The following is a 22,278-nucleotide window of genomic DNA, read 5'->3' as shown; positions in this document are numbered from 1 at the left end:
TGGACAAGCTAAGCCTTTGTTATGATCTGGGTTTATGAAATGCATGTTTTAAGGAAAAGTACATGGAAAAGTGTAAGAAAATAAGCATCAGCATTCTAGGTTTGACTTAAAATGCAAATGACAATGTTATTATACCAACTTAAACCAGACAGACATTGTTAATAATGACTAAGTAGGTAGACTATATAGGTAAAATAATGATTTCAAACCATATACAATATAGGCACTTACATTTAGCATTGTCAGGGCAATAAATATGATTTAGAAGGCAAGCTGTGAATAACCATCCCATTGACTCGCATTAAATAGCCAGTGTCTTCATGACAGAACCCACCCAGATGTTAGATACATTGTGGGTCACAGAATCTCATTAAAATGTTGTCTCTTTTCCAAGGGCTCAAATTTTTCAATTTAATTGAAGCCTTGAAAGGCCATCAAAAGTCTCTCTTGGACTGTGTCAGTGATTGCTTGCAATCTCTTTCAGTCTCTTGTTACAAAACTAAGTTTCTAAGAACTCCTGAGACTGCCCAAGATTCAAATTATTAGCACAATTTCAGCTTTTATCAAACAGCTAACTTAACAAGCTAAGCTTCAATTTTTTTTTGGCCACACCAAGAAAATACTGTTTATGGCTTCCTTTACCCCTTTCTCAGCATCACTAAATTATCAATGGCTCCCAGAGATTTTTTGTTTACTCCTAACTGTTTTCCATGTCACAGACCCAGCACTCCCTGGGACTTCCTCTGACCCCTAATTTTCTGGAGTCTGCTTGCCCCTGCCATCACCATGATGATGTAGCCTGCTCTGAACTATCATAACCTGACTTTCAGGTTATATAGCCCTCATTTACATTTTCTTCTTTGATCTAATAAAATAACTGGGTTGTAAATTATTTCAGAGTTCACTGAATGCTTTTAACTAATTTAGCTTTAATTTCCAAAGCAAATGGTCTCTCTTGACTGACATTACTGCATTCAGTGTAAACATAATGTCTGTAGCTCAGTAAGTCCTCCCCTTGGTTCTGAACCTACCCATTTAGCTGGTAACCTCTTAAAACAACATTATTCAAGCCATTTCAGTACAGTACATCAGTGTGCTTAGAGGCGTTTATCCTATATCCTACTGTTAAACATTAATTCCTAAAATTGAAATTTTTCTGAAAAGTCATAATCAGGAACTAGAAATTCGCACCACTGACAAAATCAGCATTTCTCACCCATTCTTAACTGCCCTCGATAGTGTGCCCTCAAACCTCCTTGAACTACTGCAATCCATCTGGTGTAGGTACATCCACAGTATTTTGGATTAGTGGTGCTGGAAGAGCACAGCAGTTCAGGCAGCATCCGAGGAGCAGTAAAATCGACGTTTCGGGCAAAAACCCTTCATCAGGAATAATGGCAGAGAGCCTGAAGCGTTGAGAGATAAGCTAGAGCGGGGTGGGGGTGGGGAGAAAGTAGCATGGAGTACAATAGGTGAGTGGAGGAGGGGATGAAGGTGATAGGTCAGGGAGGAGGTGGAGTGGATAGGTGGAAAAGAAGAAGGCAGGTAGGACAAGTCATGGGGACAGTGCTGAGCTGGAAGTTTGGAACTAGGGTGAGGTGGGGGAAGGGGAAATGAGGAAACTGTTGAGGTCCACATTGATGCCCTGGGGTTGAAGTGTTCCGAGGTGGAAGATGAGGCATTCTTCCTCCAGGCGTCTGGTGGTGAGGGAGTGGCGGTGAAGGAGGCCCAGGACCTCCATGTCCTCGGCAGAGTGGGAGGGGGAGTTGAAATGTTGGGCCACGGGGCGGTGTGGTTGATTGGTGCGGGTGTCCTGGAGATGTTCCCTAAAGCGTTCTGCTAGGAGGCGTCCAGTCTCCCCAATGTAGAGGAGACCGCATCGGGAGCAACGGATGCAATAAATGATATTAGTGGATGTGCAGGTAAAACTTTGATGGATGTGGAAGGCTCCTTTAAGGGCCTTGGATAGAGGTGAGGGAGGAGGTGTGGGCGCAGGTTTTGCAGTTCCTGCGGTGGCAGGGCAAGGTGCCAGGATGGGAGGGTGGGTTGTAGGGGGGCGTGGACCTGACCAGGTAGTCACGGAGGAAATGGTCTTTGTGGAAGGCAGAAAGGGGTGGGGAGGGAAATATATCGCTGGTGGTGGGGTCTTTTTGGAGGTGGCGGAAATGTCGGCGGATGATTTGGTTTATGCGAAGGTTGGTAGGGTGGAAGGTGAGCACCAGGGGCATTCTGTCCTTGTTATAGTTGGAGGGGTGGGGTCTGAGGGCGGTGGTGTGGGATGTGGACGAGGTGCGTTGGAGGGCATCTTTAACCACGTGGCAAGGGAAATTGCAGTCTCTAAAGAAGGAGGCCATCTGGTGTTGTAAGGAAGGAAATCCCAGGATTCTGACCTGGTGACCATGAACGAACAACAATGTAGTTCTCAGTCAGGCAGGTACATGGCTTGGAGACTTGAGGTGTGGTGATACGCTAAAGGATTCCATCAGAGAAATACTGCATTGAACTGTAAATAAATGTACAGCTGTTTGCTTCCTTTCCTTCAGTTGAATATCATAACCTTGTACTGTTGACAAAATCGAAGAAATATATATCAGGTTGACCTTCTTTGATAGATTTGAAACTTTACTTTTGGATCATGACTTTATTTTGCTCCTGTTTCACATTTTCTGGCTGTTCAAGGTAATTCATCAATACATACAAAATTGTTAACCCAAACTAAATTTACTGAAGTTTCAGAAAATTCAATTAATGTTAGAAGTATTGATAGTTTGTTGCAATTGAAAAGATTTGGGGCAACACGGTGGCACAGTGGTTAGCACGGCTGCCTCACAGCAACAGGGACTCAGGTTTACTTCCATTCTACACAAAAATACTTAATAACTTGACATGTTTAATGTTCCCATTTCTCTTCCTTAGGTTTTGATCCAAATTTAGGCTGTAGACATTCTGAAGCAATCGTTAATTACAAAGTTTCCCTCCCACCACCATTACCTCCCCTGAGGCCCAAAAAATGTCTGTATTAAGTGAGCAGGCATAAAGACTTAGTATTCCAAAGACAACCCAGTCTGTCCCTCTCTCATGCGGTATTGTATCCAAAAGTATAAGTTCAAGAATATGTATTAAAATTGGAATGTTCAAACATTGCATACTTCTAATTCTCAAGTTATCTAGAACCCTAGTCACTGAGGACAAGACTTTAATCTATTTTCAGCAGCTTTATTTATAATTTATTACATAGCTAATAGTGACTTAAAACTGCTTTTAATGTTGGAAAATTAATAGCAAGTGTCAATTATTGCTGGCAAGCACGAAATTGCATCAAACATTACCAGTTTTGTGTGTTAATGCTGGGAAATGACCATCTGAAAAATACATGGCAATCTGATCACCTACACAAAAGTTTCTTCTTAGAGTCATAGAGGTTCACTGCATGGAAACAGGTCCCATGAAGTAGGCTGTTAGTAAGGATTCCCCAGAGGGCTCAATGGAGCTTCCAGGGACTTTCTCAGGGAAAAAACTTTCAGCACTGCCGTCAAAACAATTTTTTTTTCCCTTTTTTAAAAAATTAAGATTGTGTATCTCAAATTGCCAGAAGGGATTTGTCGTATATTCAAAGGGGTTACAAATGACAAAACTTACCGTTTCTTTCATCTCCTGGCCTGCTAATTGATGCTGACCTCTTTGAGATCATACCTTTTACATTAAAAAAAACTTTCACAGTTTGCTGCCAAATTGCTGAGTATACACTCTTGGAACATTAACTCTGTCTCACATTGGCTGATGAATCTCTCAATTCTCCTTTTTGAAGCATTCATTCTAATTCAGCCACACAGAGCAGTCACAGGATGTGCAGTCTCTTTTTCTTTGTGATGCTTGCAGTCTGTTTTCAGGTCAGACTCACATCCTGCAGAAACAAGAGAATGCAGAATGCTGGAGTTCAGCTGCAGTTCAGGAAACTGGCATTGCAGACCTTTTCTGACTAAGTCCAGTTCTGATTTACATTTCATTTCAGAATTCCAACTGGCTGCTCGCTTATCAAAACATTGGTCAGCAATTCATAATTTGTCAGAATTCTATTAGAATGGGCAAAAATGCTGCCAAACATGCTTACAAGAAAGACAAGCTGCACAGCAGAAACCTTTTAATATCAAGTGTTTATTGTCATGGCAGTGTTCTATTAAATCATTGCCAATGGAAGATCTAAAAGAGTGACTTATTATCAGTGCTTCTTTTAAAAAGTCACTTAGCATGACTTATTAGCTTTAGCATTGTTTCAGCTCGCAGTTTTTGTAGGATCAAATCCTTCACTGCCAGCAAACACCAATTTGAATGATGTCTTACTTTATATCAGTGCTTTAATTATATCATAAATAATTGTCATTAATTTAGCATTGATCATTTTTTGAAGTGGTGTCAGTACTGATATCGTTAGATTTTGAAAGTATTACCTCCTTGGTGTGATGTTACATAAGGGCTAACACCTTTAGTGACTTGTGAGACTTCTTCAGCCTCCGTTCAGTGGATTAAGGAAGCTGTGTCAAACTAAACCATGAATGTCCTGACTGTAACGACTAAACAAATCGACACAAAAATCAAACATTTTTGTCAAGGGGCATTTAAAAAAAAGTGACAGATTGCAAAGGTGATAGAAGACACAAACCGAACAGTGTGTTTTTTCAAGAAATATGAGGCTCTGCCTGTTGAAGAGGGTGAACTTGCTGGGTGTTTCTTCTCTTGAATAAAATGTTGAGGGGTGACCTAATAGAAATTATTTAAAATTATGAAAGATTTCGACAGAGTAGGTATAGAAAGGTTTGTTTTTTTTTTGGTGTTGAGAAACAAACGTGAGACTATACACAAAAGTTAGCCACCAACTTGCCGCAGAAAAAATTAAAAGCAGAAGTAGGCTTTTGGCCCTTGAATTTGCCCAGCCATTCAACTAGATCATGGCTGATCTTATACCCCAGTGCCATTTTCATTCATTGTATTCTTTGATGCTTTTAATATACTCTGTCTTGAACATATTCAGTGATTGAACCTCCACAGCTGTTGGGGAAGAAAGTTCCAAAGATTCATGATGCTGCGAGTAAAGAAATTCCTCCCCTCTCAGTACTAAATTGTCTATCCCTTGATTTGAGATGGTGTTCTTGTTTCTCGAAACCCCAAGCCAGGTAAACATCCTTCCTCCATCTACCCAAGCCCTGTAAGAATTTTGTATGTTTCACCCACTCATTCTTCTAAACTTGAGAGAATCATGACCTCGTCTCCTTAATTCACAATAAATCTCTCAATCATCCTGTAATTTTTCACCTCATCTGCTACCTCTACATCACCATCCCCACCAATAATTTATCAGCATCTTTCTCTTTAATACATATCAATATAAAATACTAATTAATTATTCAACACTGCCCTGAACCTCTTCATACAGTACCGTCTTTGTTCCATCCTGCCTCTTACTACCACTTACTATTTTGTCTGAAGAGTTTTGGTTACATTACACATGTACATCCATTCTACTCTCAAATTTGTCACATGTTTTACCAGTCATACGTTTCTCTTCATTTCTCCTCTCAACTTCCTGTATTTGGCTTGATTTTTGTTTGATGATTAAATTTTTCAAGCATTATTCACTTTTTTTTGTCTTGTGTGTCATATTTCCTATCTGTATTATTGATCCCTCATTCAAGGGGACTGGCTTTGCATGCCCTGCGTTTTTCTTCTGCTGAAAAGTAAAATCGCTTGCAGTTCGCCTATTTTTCCATTGTCGTATTCCCTGTCAATCCTTGGCTATGTTTTAACATGGGTAGATCCCTTCTCATCCCATTCGATGTAGTCATCTTTAATTCAGAAATTCCACTTTAGGTTGTTCCTTGATTGTCAAAATTATCACCTTTTCTTGAGTATTCTGTCACAGACACTTCCTCTACTTAATCCACCTCACTTCCCAGTACCAGACCCAATAACTGTCACGTTCATAGTTGAATTGAAAATATATCGATCCAGGAGCCATTCTGAATGTATTTCAGAAATTCCTCCACCTCCTTTACCTTTTCTCTTAACATTAGTCCCAAAAAAATCAATTTGAGATAGAATCCCCAACTCTCACCATCATATTTCTTCAAAGATTTGCTTCTTACTCTCTCTTACCCTTCTCATTATCAGAAAACAAGTAGAATGCCCCCATAGCATAATCATGTCCTTTTTGCTTTTGAACGCTAAAAGACCTAATTCTGTCCATGCTTCTTCAAGGGCGTACTTTGTTTCTAAAAGACAATTTCTGTCCTAAGTATTGTGATCTCACATTCATTTCTCTTTCCCTATCATTTTGAATACATTTTGTATTCATGAAGGAAAAGTACCCAGACTTCACCTTTTTTAAGCCACAGTTGCTTTATTACTGCTATATCATATTTGCACTCAGTATTTTGCACTTGTAGCTCACCAACCTTATTCAACACACCCTGTTTGCATTTATGCATTATAAACCTGTTTTCTTTTATTCCTCATTTTTTCTTAGCCTGGTGCTGTCTAATGTGATGCTAATTTACTCTCTGTGCTGTCCAAAGCTTTCGGTCTTATGCACCTTGTTTCACTTTACTACTTCAATACTGCAGTTAGTTTAAATCATTGCTGCAAAGTGGTTGAAGTCAGTCCTGTTGAGATTCAACTCATATCTTTTGAAAAAGTGCTTCCTACCCTATAACTGGTTCCAGTGCTCCAAGATATAATGCTCTGACTCCTGCACCTTGCCTCATTGAACTGTATTGATCCTCCCTCTTTTTGTTTTTCTACTTTCGCTAGCGAATGACACTGGGAATGATTAGACTTTGCTACTGTTGAGTCTTGCTTCTTAACCTTCCTTTCTAGCTGCTGAAGTTCAAACTGTAAGACCTCAATACTTGCCCTCTGTAGGTTATTGGAATTTGTACGTAACACAACTTCTGAAGAAGGGCTCTTGCCCGAAACGTCGATTCTCCTGCTCCTTGGATGCTGCCTGACCTGCTGCGCTTTTCCAGCAACACATTTTCAGCGTTGCACAACTTCTGTCTCTTTCCCTGCCCTGGCAGAATATTCTGCACCTTCATGCAGCAGGAGCAGCCCAGTGGCTCAGTGGTTAGCACTGCTGCCTCAGTGCCAGGGACCTGGGTTTGATTCTAATTTCGGTGAGTGTCTGCGTGGGCTTCCTGCAAATGCTCCAGCTTCCTCCCACAATTCAAAATGTGCAGCTTAGGTGGATTGGCCATGCTAAATTGCCCATAGTGTCCAGGGATGTATAGGAATGAGGGGTTACATGGATAGGGTAGGGTGTTGGGTCTGGTTGGGATGCTACTTGGAGGGTTGGACTTTGAGTTGACTGACCTGCTTCCATGCTGTAGGATTCTGTGATCATAGGGTCAGAGTGGAACTGTTTTCTAATGAATACACAGCAGTCAACACCATTTGTGACTCAATAGATATTGAAACAGTTCATGATTATTCGCTACAAGACCTGGGCAACATCCAGGCTAATAAGTGTTAAGTAATATTTTTACCACACAAGCGCCAATGACCATCTTCAAAAAGATGGCCAACAATGACCATCTGCGACATATGACCATTGTCTTTTAAAATTAAATGGCTGAACGCCACACTATCAACATTGTGGGGCTTACCATTTATCTGAACTGAGCTGGGCCAGCCATATAGAACATAGAACAATACAGCGCAGAACAGGCCTTTCACCCCTCAATGTTATGCCGACCTGTGAACTATTCTCAGCTCGTCCCGCTACACTATCCCATCACCATCCATGTGCTTATCCAAGGATTGTTTAAATCTCCCTAATATTACTGAGTTAACTACATTGGCAGGCAGGGCATTCCACATCCTTACCACTCTCTGAGTAAAGAACCTGCCTCTGACATCTGTCTTAAATTTATCACCCCTCAATTTGTAGTTATCCCCCTCGATGATGTCATCATCCTAGGAAAAAGACTTTTACTGTCTGTCTTATTTAATCCTCTGATCATCTTGTATGTCTCTATCAAATCCCCTCGTAGCTTTCTTCTTTCCAATGAGAATAGAATCGGATATAAATACATTACTGCAAGAGCAGGTCAGACATTGGGAATTCTGCGAGGTATTCACCTCCGGACTTCCCAGAAACTGTCCAATATTTACTAGTCATAAGTCAAGCACTTGGTGGAGTACTTCCTGCTTGTCTGGATGAGTGCTGATCCATCAAAACTCAAGAGCCTTGACACAATCAAGAGTGAATCAGTTTGCTTGATTGACATCTCATACACCATTTAGTCCCTCAGCTGTTAGTGCATAGTGGCAGAAATGTCTGCAAAACGTAAGATGAATTTCATCAACGTACCATGGTTCCTTTGACTGAATTTTTGAAACGCAGCGTTTATCGCATAAGGAGCAGATGCATAGGAACACCACCACTTGCAAATTCACCTCCAAGCTAAACAACTCTAATTGGAACTATATTGCGGTTCCTTCATATGTAAAAATAATGGAAGTCCCATTCTAACATCATTTTAGTGTGTGCAACACCACACAGACTGCAGTTCACCACCACTTTTTCAAAGACAGTTAGAGATGGGCAATAAATACTGAGCTGGCTACAGTACCCATATCCTGTGTAGGACTTTTCTTAAAAGCAAATTAATCCCTGATGTCCATTACCTTGGTATCAGACCGTTAACACACAATGCATAATCTGTATTGAATCTGCTGTAACAACTGCTTTGATATGCTTTGCTGTTCCCCCTTACACAGTCCCCTTATTGCTCATGACAGCTGATGGATTGTACACGTTCAAGTTGTTGTCACGTCCTGCAGTCTCCAGCACTGAGCATCAATTTGTGAGTAGCACACACTTGGCAGACTTCTGCTTTTGCTGCTGCTTCATGATGGTCACCTCTGTCTTGTTTTTAAATTTCTCTGGCTATGAATTGGCCACCTCCTGGAAGTTATAATCTGGGAGTTTCTCAGCATTCTTGATTCTTCACAGTGACTCCAGCTGTCCCTCAAGTTCCAAGTTCCAAGCTTGAGCTCAGACAGTTGACGATGCACATGGAGTGTCCTGAAATTTTGATGCATTGTAGGAATTAGAAGCAACATGTTTCAACAAAAAAGTATCTTTTACAGTCCTCAGATCTTGCTGTCTGCTGTTTTATTTCTTGGGCAACTCATCTTTTCAAATACTGGAAAGGCATCATCTTTTCCAGTATACCAAATTTCTAGGGCCTTCCAGAGAAACTGTAAACCATAGATCTTGTCATGATACCCTTCCCATTCACTTGTATCTATAGATATTGCTTTTCATTAAGCTTAGATAAATGATCACTTTGTCTTAGACTTAAGTCATCTAAAAGAGCACCACTGTAGACATGGTATACATACGTACATGGGAAAACAAATGTAGTTGAGGGAGAATGGAATAGGGAGATAATCTGGAAAAAAAATGGTGAGGGCAAAAACAAACTGGTGAGAGTGAAGTACTTCGCCGGTATGGATTATTTGGCTGAATGATGTATTTTGTTACTGTATGTTCCAAGTTGTTCATTTTATTTCTGTATCCATAGGTTATAATTCAGTAAAATACTGCTTTGACAGCAAATTCCAGAAATCAAACATTTCTGCTCTTTAGCTATATCTGTTGAAGGCATATTTAGCAACATTTTTCTTATTTAAATGGAATTCTGCTTTATTTATACTGTACAAGGCTAATGTGACCTAATGAGCAATGAGACCTTACATATTTACTCTTTAATCCAGAGTAGTCATGTATTGTTTAAGACCAGATGTTGCAATCTGCTGAATGCCCTTTTTGCAAAATAAAAATATGAGCCAGCATATTGCACATATTGAGAAAGTGTGGGGCAGAGGCCATAACATTGGAGTATCATCTCTCGGCCAATTTTCAAACTACTTCTGAAACAAATTTCTTAATTCCTGATTGCTAAATGATTTGGTACAAGCTTCTCTTGTTCTTTGATAATCCTTTTATTTTTGTTTTTAAGTTGACCTATTCCTGTCTCTCTCAGTGCAGCTGTGTGGCCAGTTGCTCAAGTGTGCATGAGAACAGACTGCGTTAATATGACCTTGTTTCTTCACTACCTCCATTTCATGGAACAGGGCAAAACCTTCAATCTACATTCCTCTCTGTTGACCTCTCAGGTTGGGATTGTGGGGAGAAGTCTGAATCTTAACATTATGGTGCATGCTGTTGATGCCTGAAAGTGCGCCTTCAGTCCTCCAGGAATTTAATGAAGCCAATTTGAAGAGGAATGAAGGAATGAATGAAACATGCTCAATTGTGGAAATTCTGATTAGATATCAGAAGTTTAATATTTGCATTGAAACCATTCACATTTATTTTGAAGTTTGATGTGCAAAATAATGCTTAATGAGAAAAAGAGGAGAATTTTAGTTGAAAAAGGGCTGTCAGGATGGATGGCCAAATGCTTGATAGGAAAAGGTAGGGTGGGAAAAGGATACATTGCACAAATAAACAGACACACAATTCAATGATTGCACCAGGCTCCAACTCAGATCTTTTGCATGCTGTCTGAGCACTTCTCATTTAGTGCCTATCTGCATGCTAGCAGCGTCTATACCTTGCCAACTAGCCCAATCAGGCAGTTTGTCAGTAACCCTAAATCAAGTGGCTGGACATTTTTTTTGCAGAGCACTGTGCTACATCAATCTCTCAGCTGTAGCATATGCCAGCATCTTATACAACATATATAGTAAGCAAACAATTATGTCCCAGAGTCTCAAGGGAATGGTCGACACTGAAGTCCATGAAGGCACTGTCTTTGGGGTAGCAAGCAGTCAGGTGTGATCAATCGGGTCAGTGCGTTCTTGGTCAAGCGGTCAATATCTCACTATTCTAGTCTAGCAGTCTATAAATAAATAAGGTTTACAGTTTGTCCTTTTCTTGGTGAATGATCTTCAGAAATTTGAAGAGTAAACATAGGTGACATCTTGATTCTGTGTTGGTTTACTGGATCAGTCTATGGTTTGTGCTGAGTCCCTGATAGGTTTCTAAATGAACAGCTGTGATGGAAAAATCTTGACTGCACAGTACAAGAGTATTATGTGTTACTGTTCCATTGCATCCAATTGATCATATGAGCACGGCATCATGCAACGCATTTGAAGTTTTGTTCATAGAAATGATCAGTCATTAAATTTGAAAATACATTAATTGAGAAACCATGACATGGAACACTTTTAAAGTCATGAATTACAAAGATCTTTTAATTTTTTATGCCCATTGTTGCATGATATGATCTACAATATACAACATGTTTCCTGAGAAATGTTTGTTGAGAAAGCAAAAAGGTACTGTGTATTATAAATCTGAAAAATCAGAAAAACGTTCAACATACTCAGCAGGTTAAGCAACATTCATAAAGAGAGAAACAGAGTTAATCTTTTAGATTGATGAAACACTTGGTTTTTCTCCATAAATACTGTAGATCAGTTGAATGTTTCTAGCATTTAATATTTTTATTAAGAATTATTAATAGTTTTGACAATCACTTTTAAAAGAATAGTACTTACGTTTGAGGAGGTATTGGTGTCTGTTGCACTTTTAAGATGTTGAGAACATAGGAACAATTGATGTACTGTGAGACACTGTGTTTCCACATTGCTGTCAAGGACACAGCCAATTTGTAAACTTTGTTTTCAACATGAATTTCTTTGTAATGATTTTAATATTTGTACAGAAAATGTCAGTCTTTAAAAAGAAAGTTCTATTAGTTATTTTTCATAATTATTGATAAATTTATATGGGGCATTGGAGTCATTAGTCAGCAATTCACAGTTTAGTTTATGAAAAGAAACTTTTTTTAATATCTATTTCTCTCATAACAAAATATTTGGTCATCAATAGCAAGATTCTACAAGAAATGGGAATTTTAATGAGGCCAACAATCCAAGCATTCCCTATTTAATCTTATTTTAGTTCTGCTTGTCTTTCAGATTTCACTTTTCTTGCTTTTTTTGAAAAAAAAGCCCATCTTGTCTCCTTTTTTATGCTGTATTACAGTAACAGAGCTCAGAAAGACCAATATGATGCCAATGCTTTTTTAGCTGAAGTTCATAGCACTTGCCTTAAAAGATCAAAACTTTTTGTGTGCAGCACAGTGGTATTATTGCTCAGCTTCTGATGTGTCCCTGTAGGTTTTTTTTTCTCTCCTTTGGTGTGGGGGAAGGGAGTGATATTTATCCTATGAAACATGCTCAATATTTGCAAACACTGTTGTCCTTGTTTTATAGAGTCCTATTCACAAGCTCAGTCCTTAACCTGGCTGAACTGGTTGCCCTCCGACCTGACCTTGCCAAATTGAAAAAAGTCCTTTACTTTCATGAGAACCAGTTGGTATATCCTGTCCGGAAAAGCCAAGAAAGAGACTTCCAGTTTGGATATAACCAAGTGATTTCATGGTAGGTGAGCTTGCCTGTCATCAGTTTTGTTATTGTTAATTGTTAACTTTCCCCTAATGGGAAGCTTCCAAGCCTGTTGACAAACTTTCATAATATAATCGGCAGTGTACTTTGACGTAAGGAGTACTTGCTGCTCACAGTTTCAAAGTAAGTCTATTCCAGTGGAGCTATTTAAATTGCAATTCTGGAGTACAGTGTTATGAAGAACAGTAGTTACGAAAGTATTTTCTTTGCCTTAGCATTATAAATGCTGTTCACAATGTGAGAGTGTATACACACCAGAATATACTAATATCACATACCAAAGTTCTCAAGTAAATCAATATATGCTTATGCAAAAGAGGGGTAAATTAAAATTGCCTCCATGTTCTGTTCTGCTGGTCTCATAACTCTTAAAAGCATGGAAAATATTACTTATTATATTTGCTTTGGTTAATGAACTGACTGTTGTGTGAAATTATTGGTTAAAACTGACATATTTACCAGATTCTGGATTAGTGGTGCTGGAGGAGCACAGCAGTTCAGGCAGCATCCAAGTAGCTTTGAATTTACCAGTTTAACCATCATGCTGAATGGATCAGCTCTTAGAGGGAATAAACTATTATTTGTACATTTGTTAAAATATTATTTTGTGAGTGGCAGACAAAATTTTTTTCAACATATTTTATCTGTATAGTCTGAATCTTGGCAAAATTATAGATACATAGAGTCATACAGCATGGAAACAGACTCTTTGGTCTAAGTAGTCCATACCAACCAAGTTTTCCACACCGAACCTTTCCTTTTCAGATATTTGTTCAAATGTATTTTAAATGTTGAAATTATACCTGCATCTACCATTTCCTCTGGCAGATTATTCCATGTATATACACCACCCTCTGTGAATTGCTTTCTCCTCTCACCTTAAAAATTTGTCCCCAAGTTTTGAATTCCCCTACCCAAGAGAACAGATCTTTGTTATTCACATTATCTATGCCCTTCATGATTTTATAAGCCTCTGTAAGGTCACCACTCAACCTCCTATACTCGAGGGAAAAATGTCCCAGTCTATCCATCCTCTCCTCATAAATCAAAACCTCTAATCCAGGCAACATCCTGGCTACTTTGTTACACCCCTCTCCAATTTAATAAATACTTTCTGTAGTAGGGTGACCAGAACGATACACAGTACTTCAAAAGTGACCTCATCGATGTCCCAACTCCTATGCATTTTGGTAGGAAGACCATTGAAAGACATTAAAAATTAGTGGGTACAAGCATAAATGAGGTGCTGGCATAAAGGTACTTGGGTGTATATGCAAGCAGATTATCGATGGTGGCACAATGGGTAAAGAGAGCAAATAATAAAGCACACAGTATCCTTGGCTTTATTAATAGGAGCATGAAGTACATGTTAAACTTACCTAAGACCTTTGTTAGACATAGGCTGGAGTATTGTGTACACTTCAGGGTGCTGCATTATTAAAACAAAATGTGAACAAAACAGAAAGAGTGCAGAAGCATTACAAGAATGGTTCCAAGAATGAAGAACTTAAGTTATGAAGACAGATTGAAGAAATTGGACTTTCACATTGGAAAGAAGAAGGCTGAGGAGATCTGGTAGAGGCTTTCACCACCATTAGTGAGCTGGGTGGAGTAGATAGGGAGAAACCTTCCCACTCAAAAGGATCAAGAACGAGAGGGTATAGATTTGAACTGTTTTGCAAAAAGAACAATTACAAGAAAAAAGATTTTTGCGCATCAACTAGTTAGGATATAGAATGCACTGCCTGGAAATGTGGTGGAAACGAGTTCGATTCAGGAGCGTAGTGGATGATTATTTAGATTGAAATAATGCGCAAGGATATAGAGAGAAAACAGGAGATCATCTTAAAGCAGTGCAAATGATGGGCTGAATTGACTTTCGCATTTCCTTCTGCACTATACCACTTCAATGGTATAGTGAAGCATAGAAGATAGGAACAGGAATAAGCCATTCAGCTGCTCAAGACTGCTCTGCCATTCAACATGATGAAGGCTGATTGAGTTCAAAACCCTAATCCTGCGCCCCACCCCCCCCACAATATCCCTTGAACTCTTTAGCCACAAGAGCTATATCTACCTCTTACCTGAAAACACAACATTTTGTCCTCAATCACTTTCTGGCAGTGAATTTCACAGTCTCAGCATTCTCTGGGTGAAGAAATTTCTCCTCATCTCAGTCCTTGAACCCACCATTAGGAAAATTCTTTCCTGCATCTAACCTATCTAGTTGTCTTAGAATTTTGTAGATTTCTGGAAGATCCCCCACATTCTTCTCAGCTCCAGTGAATACGATCCTAACTGACTCATTCGGTTTGCATTTGTTAGTCCTCCCATCCCCAGAATCAATTTGGTAAACCCTTGCTGCACTTCCTCCAGAGCAAGAACTTCCCTACTCAGGTAAGGAGACCAAAACTACACACAATATTCCAGTATGGCCTCACCAATGCCCTGCATAATTGCAGCAAGACATCTTTGTTCCTGTACTCAAATCCTTTCATTATGAAGGCCAACATACAGTTTACCTTCTTTACTGCCTGCAGTACTTGCATGCTTCCTTTCAGTGACTGGTGCATGAGGACACCCATGCTTTGTTGCAAGCTTACTCTCACTCTGTTTTCTTTTCTTAATTAGTCCCTTGGTCCTCCTTTGCTGACTTCTTAAATTTTCTCAATCCTCAGGTGTATTTTTTTTCTTTCCAATTTGTAAACCTTTTTTTGCATCTAATACTGTCTCTAAATCCATCATGAGGCAAGGGTTTGGCCACTGTTTTCTTTGCACTCTTATGCTAGACAGGAATAAATAATTCTGTAATTCACTCATTTGCTGTTTGAATGTTTGCTCAATATTGGGTTTATATCCTTTTTAACTAATAATGCAACATATTTTCCATTTGTCTGTCCTTCCAAGATACTGAATACCTTTGGATGTTTAATTCCTATCCTTGACTCTTCTGGTGCCCATTCCCAACTGTTATGGACCAGACCAAACCCCCTCAAAATATTTTCGGAAGATCGTCTATGCCCTAGTTTAGAGTCATATAGCACAAAACAGACTGTTCGGTCCAACCAGTCGATGCCGACCATAATCCCAAACTAAACTAGTCCCACCTGCCTGTGCTTGGCTCATATCCTTCCAAACATTTCTTATTCATGTACTTATCCAAATTATTCTTATTTTATAGGTAATTGTAATTGTTCCAGATATAGGTAATTGTTCCAGATGCAATTCTATTGGTCATGCTACTTGATGGTAAGCAAAACACACTTTATTCATCCAGTTTCATTAAAATACACAAAATAAGGAAGAAATTGGAATAACTTAATTCTATTGGAAAAGTTAAAAGAATAGTAGATTATTGAACTAGTAAATAGTAACTATTCCAATATAGTAACATCCCTTAAACACATCTTGGCAAAGGCAAGTTCAGAAATATAGATTGTCTCATATATACAATTTTACAGCCCAGTAGGAAAAACATCAAGAAAAAATTCAGAGAAAGCAGTAGGCAAAGATGTACTACAGCTTCCAATCTAACTTCAAGACCCCAACAACTGCTACTACTGAAAACTACAACTAAAAATCCTGGTTCTGTGGGAGCTTTCCCTATCCATTCAGCCTGCTTCTATTGTTCCTATTTTAACAAAGACCAAGGCCTTAAAAGCTGCTTCCTTTATGGGCTTTCAATAAATAGCTAGCCACCTCTACGTTAAAACCTCTCTTCAAAAAAAAGGACAAAATACACATCTTAAAGCCATAGTATCATCACACAATCTCCAATAATATCTCTCTAGCAGTTTCCAATTTCCTTTAACATGGGCATCCAATTTCTCTATACCTCTATCCACAGAGTATTAATTGCCCACCATATTGTTTCGCTTTAAGGACTTCAATAAAAACTGAGAGAAGGGAAATAATTTTGAGCATCCTAAATAGTGATAATACAAGATCCTGAAACCAAGGGATTTAAATTTGTTATTATTTGGAAATAAAATTTCTGTAATTTTCCAAATATCAAAAATTTCTGGACCATCCTTATTCACTTCAACACATGAGATTTGGCTGAGTAACATTGGTAGAAGAAAAGAAGTGTATTTACTGTGCAATCTTATGAGAAAAATATCCAAAAGTACTTAATACCTGGGTGGTATGTGGAAATAGGAATTGAGTAAACCATTCAGCTCCTTGAGGCCATTCCGCCTCATTCAAGAGATTGTGCCTAGTTCATCTTTTAACTCTGGCAGACTGCTTTGTTATTGCATATCATTTTAAACCCCTTGGCTAGCAAAAACCCATTGATCTTGTATTTAAAATTAATTACTAAACTGGCATTTACTGATGCTTTTGTGGGAAAGAACTCCACAATTCTATCATTGCTTCCACAATGATATGGTCAACCTAAAAGCCTGAATTCCAGCGAAAACAAGATAATTAATGTGATATCTTTTTGTAAACTAGACTTTGAAGTCAGAGTAACATTCAGTAAATATCGGGGTTAAAGATGTAAATGTTTAAGTCGAGGTGAGATAGAAGAAATTTCTGAAAGTTGGTTAAAAATCTTGAGAGAGATTTCAATGGTAGAGAGAGTAATGATTCTGTGGATGTGTTTAGGTATATAAATCCAGGAAGATAATTCAGGAAATAAGGCTGGAAGAAGTTGCAGAATGGAATATGGGATTTCCAACTATGATATGGGTCAGTTTTGCTTTGAAATGTGTGTGGTGTGCATTAAACTTACCAACATTGGATTTATCCCTCTCAAACCTTTACAGCATCGTGGACAGAGAAAAATAATTTCTTACAAGAACAAAAAATATCTTTAGTAAGTAAAAAGTATTTAGTGTATCTGTGGAATAACTTGAACAGAACATCAGGGATAAAATTTTTAAAAATCAGAAAAAAAAAGACTAATCTCACTTATGGTCTGTTTTTGAAATAGTTTCTGTTTTTCATTTTATCAGAACTGAAAGTTAAGTCACCACAAGCTTGAGTAAAGTATCTTAGTCTAGACCACATGGCCATATGAAGGGCAAGGAAAAGTCTGGGGTGCAGCTTAAAAAAGAGAGAGCAGGAAGACACGCAAACAAATATTTGTTGTGGTGAAGTCTGTCTAAAAACCAGCTTAATTCATAGAAACAGGAACTCATTTCAAACCTGAATTATAATTACTAAAATTATGTCAGTATTCTTACTTTTCATTTTAAGGATCTTCTCTCTTTCTCCACCCTTTCCAATTCCCTCCATCCCTTGATCAATTCATATAGATATTTTTCTGGAGTCATTTTGTATTCTTGTACACAATCATTTGAAGCATTCAGTTTTGCACCTTGCAAAGCTGATAACATTGTAACAGCTCTCGTATATTGGGCTGTACTTCCTCACTGCATGGATTAAGTCAGAAAACTGAATGAATTCTTTGTTTTGCATTGTGTCTGTGCTATTTTGAGTTTGTTTATGGAGGGATTATAAGTACAGCCGCCACTTTATACGAAACTTCCACAGCAGGGCAGTTGTACAGTGCGATAAGTATTGGCTCATCTCTGTACTTTCTCAGGTTCAGCACAGTAAAAACATTTCTGCGTAATAACCATTTCTGATTGAAACCCTGGATTTTGCAAACTTCTGCGTTTGTGGTAATTTACCTGCATCACCTTTGTGATCACCTCTGATAACCCCAGTTTCATTTTCAACATATTATTAATCTTTTGAAAAAACTGCCTTTCTGTCTTTAGCCCTAATCTCAATGCATTTATATTTATGCTTGGAATGGTGAAATTTGCCACAGTTAGTTTTAGTGTTATTTCTTGTGTGTCCATTGTGCTTTGCTGGCTTAATATATTTTATTTCTTCCTTTACTTTTCTGTTCATTTATCCTTACTTGTACTAAAGATGCTGACTCATGCTGGGATATGTGGTTTGGGGACTGGCTGCTTTCTAATAAGGGGGATGGATCTGGGTGGGTTGCTCTTCCTAGGGTTGGTGTGGACTTGTTGGGCCTAATCTAATCTAATACTTTGCCGAAATGCAAATTTAGACCATCACTGTCAGCAGACTGCTTGACAATGCAAGTATTGCAGCCTAAGTGAGTCGCCTCTTTGCATAGCATTGATGCATCACTAAATATAAGATAGGAACAGGATCGCAGGCTTTATCTGTTATGGACCAGGCCAGAGCCCCTTAAAACATTTCAAGAAAGTAGCTCAGAGCCTAACTTTGCGAGTTGTTTTAAGCAGGTGTGATGTGGATATTCCAGGAGGAATGCAACTGGTCAGACCACTTAGTTTTAAACAAAACAAAATTTATTTCCAAGGTTACTGAATGAAACACAAACGAAAGAGAACAGAATACAGAATAACTTAACCTTTCTGAAAACCCAACAGATTATCCCAGTTTAATGAGGCTGTTACAAATATTTGCAACAATCTCCATAAACACCCCTTGGCACAAAGGGTAAAATCAAACACAGGGTTTTACAGGACACCTGTCAGAGAGAGTGAGTGCCAGCATGGACCTGCTTCTTTGGGTCCAGCAGCTTCCAAACACCACTGCTAAAAACCAAACCAAACCAAACCAGAGTAAAGCTGAGCTGGGAGAACTGGCCAATCCCCTTTTATTGTACGAAAACCTTTTGCTTGAGGCAGTATCTATTAGCTATAATCAAATTGGTCCTAAAACCCTTCAACTTAGACTTATCGTAGTCTGCGTTTTTTTACCACATCTGTGAAAAAAATACCAAGGACAATATAACCTTGTTAAAGGTGCAGCTTCCTCACATATCTCTTGTTCCTGTCAAACTCAACTGATGCAGAATGGATTGTAGACCCAGAGAACAAACAGTTTTATTCAATACAAAATAAGAATCAAATTAGAAATATTTGTGTTGACTCAATTGTGTTTATAGTTCCAATAAGTCTGACCATTTTGTTGGGCTGGAAAATAGACATTATACCATGCTGTTTGTATTTATCACATGTTAAAACTTAAGACCATAACATCATAAGATAAAGGAGCAGAGCTTGGATATGCAACCAAATACATCTGCTCCACCATTTGATCATGGCGGATATATTTTCTCAACCCCATATTCCTGCCTTCTCTCCGTAATACTTGATCCCCTTACTAATCAAGAACCAATCTATCTTTATTTTAAATACACTCAGTGATGTGGCCTCCACAGCTTCCTGCAGCAATGAGTTCCTCAGACCAGCCATCCTTTGACTGAAGAAAACCTGCGCCCACACTTCCTCCCTCACCTCCATCCAAGGCCCCGAAGGAGCCTTTCACATCCAGCAAAGTTTTACCTGCACATCCACCAATGTCATGTATTGTATCCATTGCTCCCGATATCGACTCCTCTATGTTGTGGAGACTGGACACCCCCTCGCAGAGTGCTATAGGGAACATCTCCAGGACACCTGCACCAATCAACCCCACTGCCCTGTGGCCCAACATTTTAACTCTTTTCCCCCCCCCCCCCCCCCCCCCCCCCACTCTGCCGAGGATATGCAGGTCCTGGGCCTCGTCCACCGCCACTCCCTCACCACCCGACGCCTGGAGGAAGAACGCCTCATCTTCCGCCTCTGAACACTTCAACCCCAGGGCATCAATGTGGACTTCACCAGTTTCCTCATTTCCCCTCTCCCCACCTTACCCCAGTTCCAACCTTCCAGCTCAGCACCGTCCCCATGACTTGTCCTGCTTGCCTGTCTTCCTTTCCACCTATCCACTCCACCCTCCTCTCTGACCTATCACCTTCATCCCCACCCCCATTCACCTATTGTACTCTACCCTACTTATACCCCGCCCCACCCCCCTCTCATTTGTCTCTCCACCCTGCAGGCTCCCTGCCTCTATTCCTGATGAAGGGCCTTTACCCGAAACATCTGTTTCCCTGCTCCTTAGATGCTGCCTGACCTGCTGTGCTTTTCCAGCGCCACTCTAATCCAGACTGAAGAAATTCCTCCTCTAAAGGATTGTGTCTTCACCCTGAGGCTATGCCCTAGATTCCAGTCTCTCCTGTTAATGGAAACATCTCTACATCCATCGTGACCAGACTTCTCAGTATTTTGGAAGTTTCAATCAAATCACTCCTCATTCTTCTAAGTTCCATCAAGTACAGGCCTAGATTCCTCAACCACTCCTCATATGACAAGCCCCTCATCCTGGGATCATTCTTGTAAACCTCCTCTGGACCCCCGCCAATGCCAGCACATCTTTCCTTTGATATGGAGCCCAAAACTGCTCAAAATGTTCCAAATATGGTCAGACCAGAGCTTTATACAGCATCAGCAGTGTATCTGTTCTCTTGTATTGCTGTCTTGAAATTGAAACATTGCATTTACCTTTTCACTGTCAATTGAATCTGCAGGTAAACCTTAACTGAACAAGGGCTCCCAAGTCCCTTTGTGCTCCAGATTTCCAAAGCCTTTCCCCAAATATAAAATAGTCTGTGCATGTATTCTTCCTACCAAAGTGTATAGAGTCCCATTGAAAGCAAAGGGTAGGAAAGGCGAGATTCGTGAAACGTGGGTGACAGGATAAATCATACGACTGCCAAGAGGAGAAGGGAAGCGTACAAAAGGTCCAGGCAGTTAAGAACAGAATGGGCCCTGGAGGAATATTGGGCAAGTAGGACCAGTCTTAAATGAGGAATCAAGCAAACTAAAAGGGGTCATGAAATAGCTTTAGTGAGCAGATTCAAGGAGAATCCCAAAGTCTTTTATTCTTATATAAGAAGCAAGCAGGTAACTAGAGAATGGATTGGTCCACTAAAGGATAAGGAAGGAAGATTGTGTGTCGAACCTGAGAAAAAGGGTGAGATTCTGAATGATTACTTTGCATCAGTGTTCACTGAGGAGAGGGACATGATGAATGTTGAGATTAGAGATAGAAGTTTGATTACTCTGGATCACGTTGACATAAGTAGGGAAAATATGTTGGGTAGGCCAGAGGTTATTAAGGTGCACAAATGCCTAGGATTGGATGGGATCTATCCCAGGTTGTTGTGGATAGCTGGGGCCCTGACAGGTAACTTTGTAGCATCCTTAAACACAGGTGAGGTGCCGGAGAACTGGAGGGTTGCTCATGTTGTACCCCTATAAAAGAAGGATAGTAGGGATATTCTGGGTAACTACAGACCAGTGAGACTGACGTCAGTGGTGGGAAAGTTGCTGGAGACTGTATTGAGGGATAAAATCCACTTATATTTGGAAAAGAATGGGCTTATTAATGATAGGCAACATGGTTTTGTGCGGGGGAGATCATGCCTTACCAACTTAATCGAGTTCTTTGAGCAAGTGACCAAGTTGAGAGATGAAGGAAGGGCTGTACATGGACTTTAGTAAGGTGTTTGATAAGGTTCCCCATGGTAAACTAATGGAGAAAATGAAGTCACATGGTGTGCAGGATGTTCTAGCCAGGTGGTAAAGAACTGGTTGAGCAACAGAGTAGTAGTAGTTGAAGGAAGTTTCTTAAAATGGAGAAAGGTGACCAGTGATGTTCCACAGGGGTCAGTGCTGGGGCCGCTGTTGTTTGTGATATACATAAATGATCTGGAAGAGTGCATTGTTGGTATGATCAGCAAGTTTGCAGATGATACGAAGATTGGTGGAATAGCAGAAAGCATAGGAGACTGTCAAAGAATACAGGACAGTAAGAGATAGACTGGAGAGTTGGGCGGAGAAATGGCAGATAGAGTTCAATCCAGGCAACTGTGAGGTGATGCATTTTGGGAAGTCTAATTCTGGAGTGAATTATACAGTAAACGGAAGAGCCTTGGGAAAAGTTGACGAGCAGAGAGAT

General features: G+C 39.6%; 1 protein-coding gene across 13 annotated transcripts in view; it reads left to right on the top strand.

Moving 5' to 3' along the window:
- gtdc1 (glycosyltransferase-like domain containing 1) overlaps positions 1–22,278 on the top strand; it is a 369,150-nt gene that overhangs the window by 98,912 nt on the left and 247,960 nt on the right. For 12 of the 13 annotated variants that reach the window (XR_011961711.1, XM_072579734.1, XM_072579739.1 and 9 more), the window contains one exon: positions 12,289–12,456. The exons of the other annotated variant lie outside the window; for it this stretch is intronic. Coding sequence is in view for 11 of the 12 variants with exons in the window: in XM_072579734.1 (XP_072435835.1) it covers positions 12,289–12,456 (168 nt within the window). In the remaining variant the exon portion in view is untranslated. The remainder of the gene's footprint in view (positions 1–12,288; positions 12,457–22,278) is intronic. 13 annotated transcript variants of the gene reach the window in all.

This window comes from Chiloscyllium punctatum, chromosome 10, assembly GCF_047496795.1.
Source record: "Chiloscyllium punctatum isolate Juve2018m chromosome 10, sChiPun1.3, whole genome shotgun sequence".
NCBI classification, from domain to species: Eukaryota; Metazoa; Chordata; class Chondrichthyes; order Orectolobiformes; family Hemiscylliidae; genus Chiloscyllium; species Chiloscyllium punctatum.
This window is presented reverse-complemented; position numbering and strand designations above follow the sequence as displayed.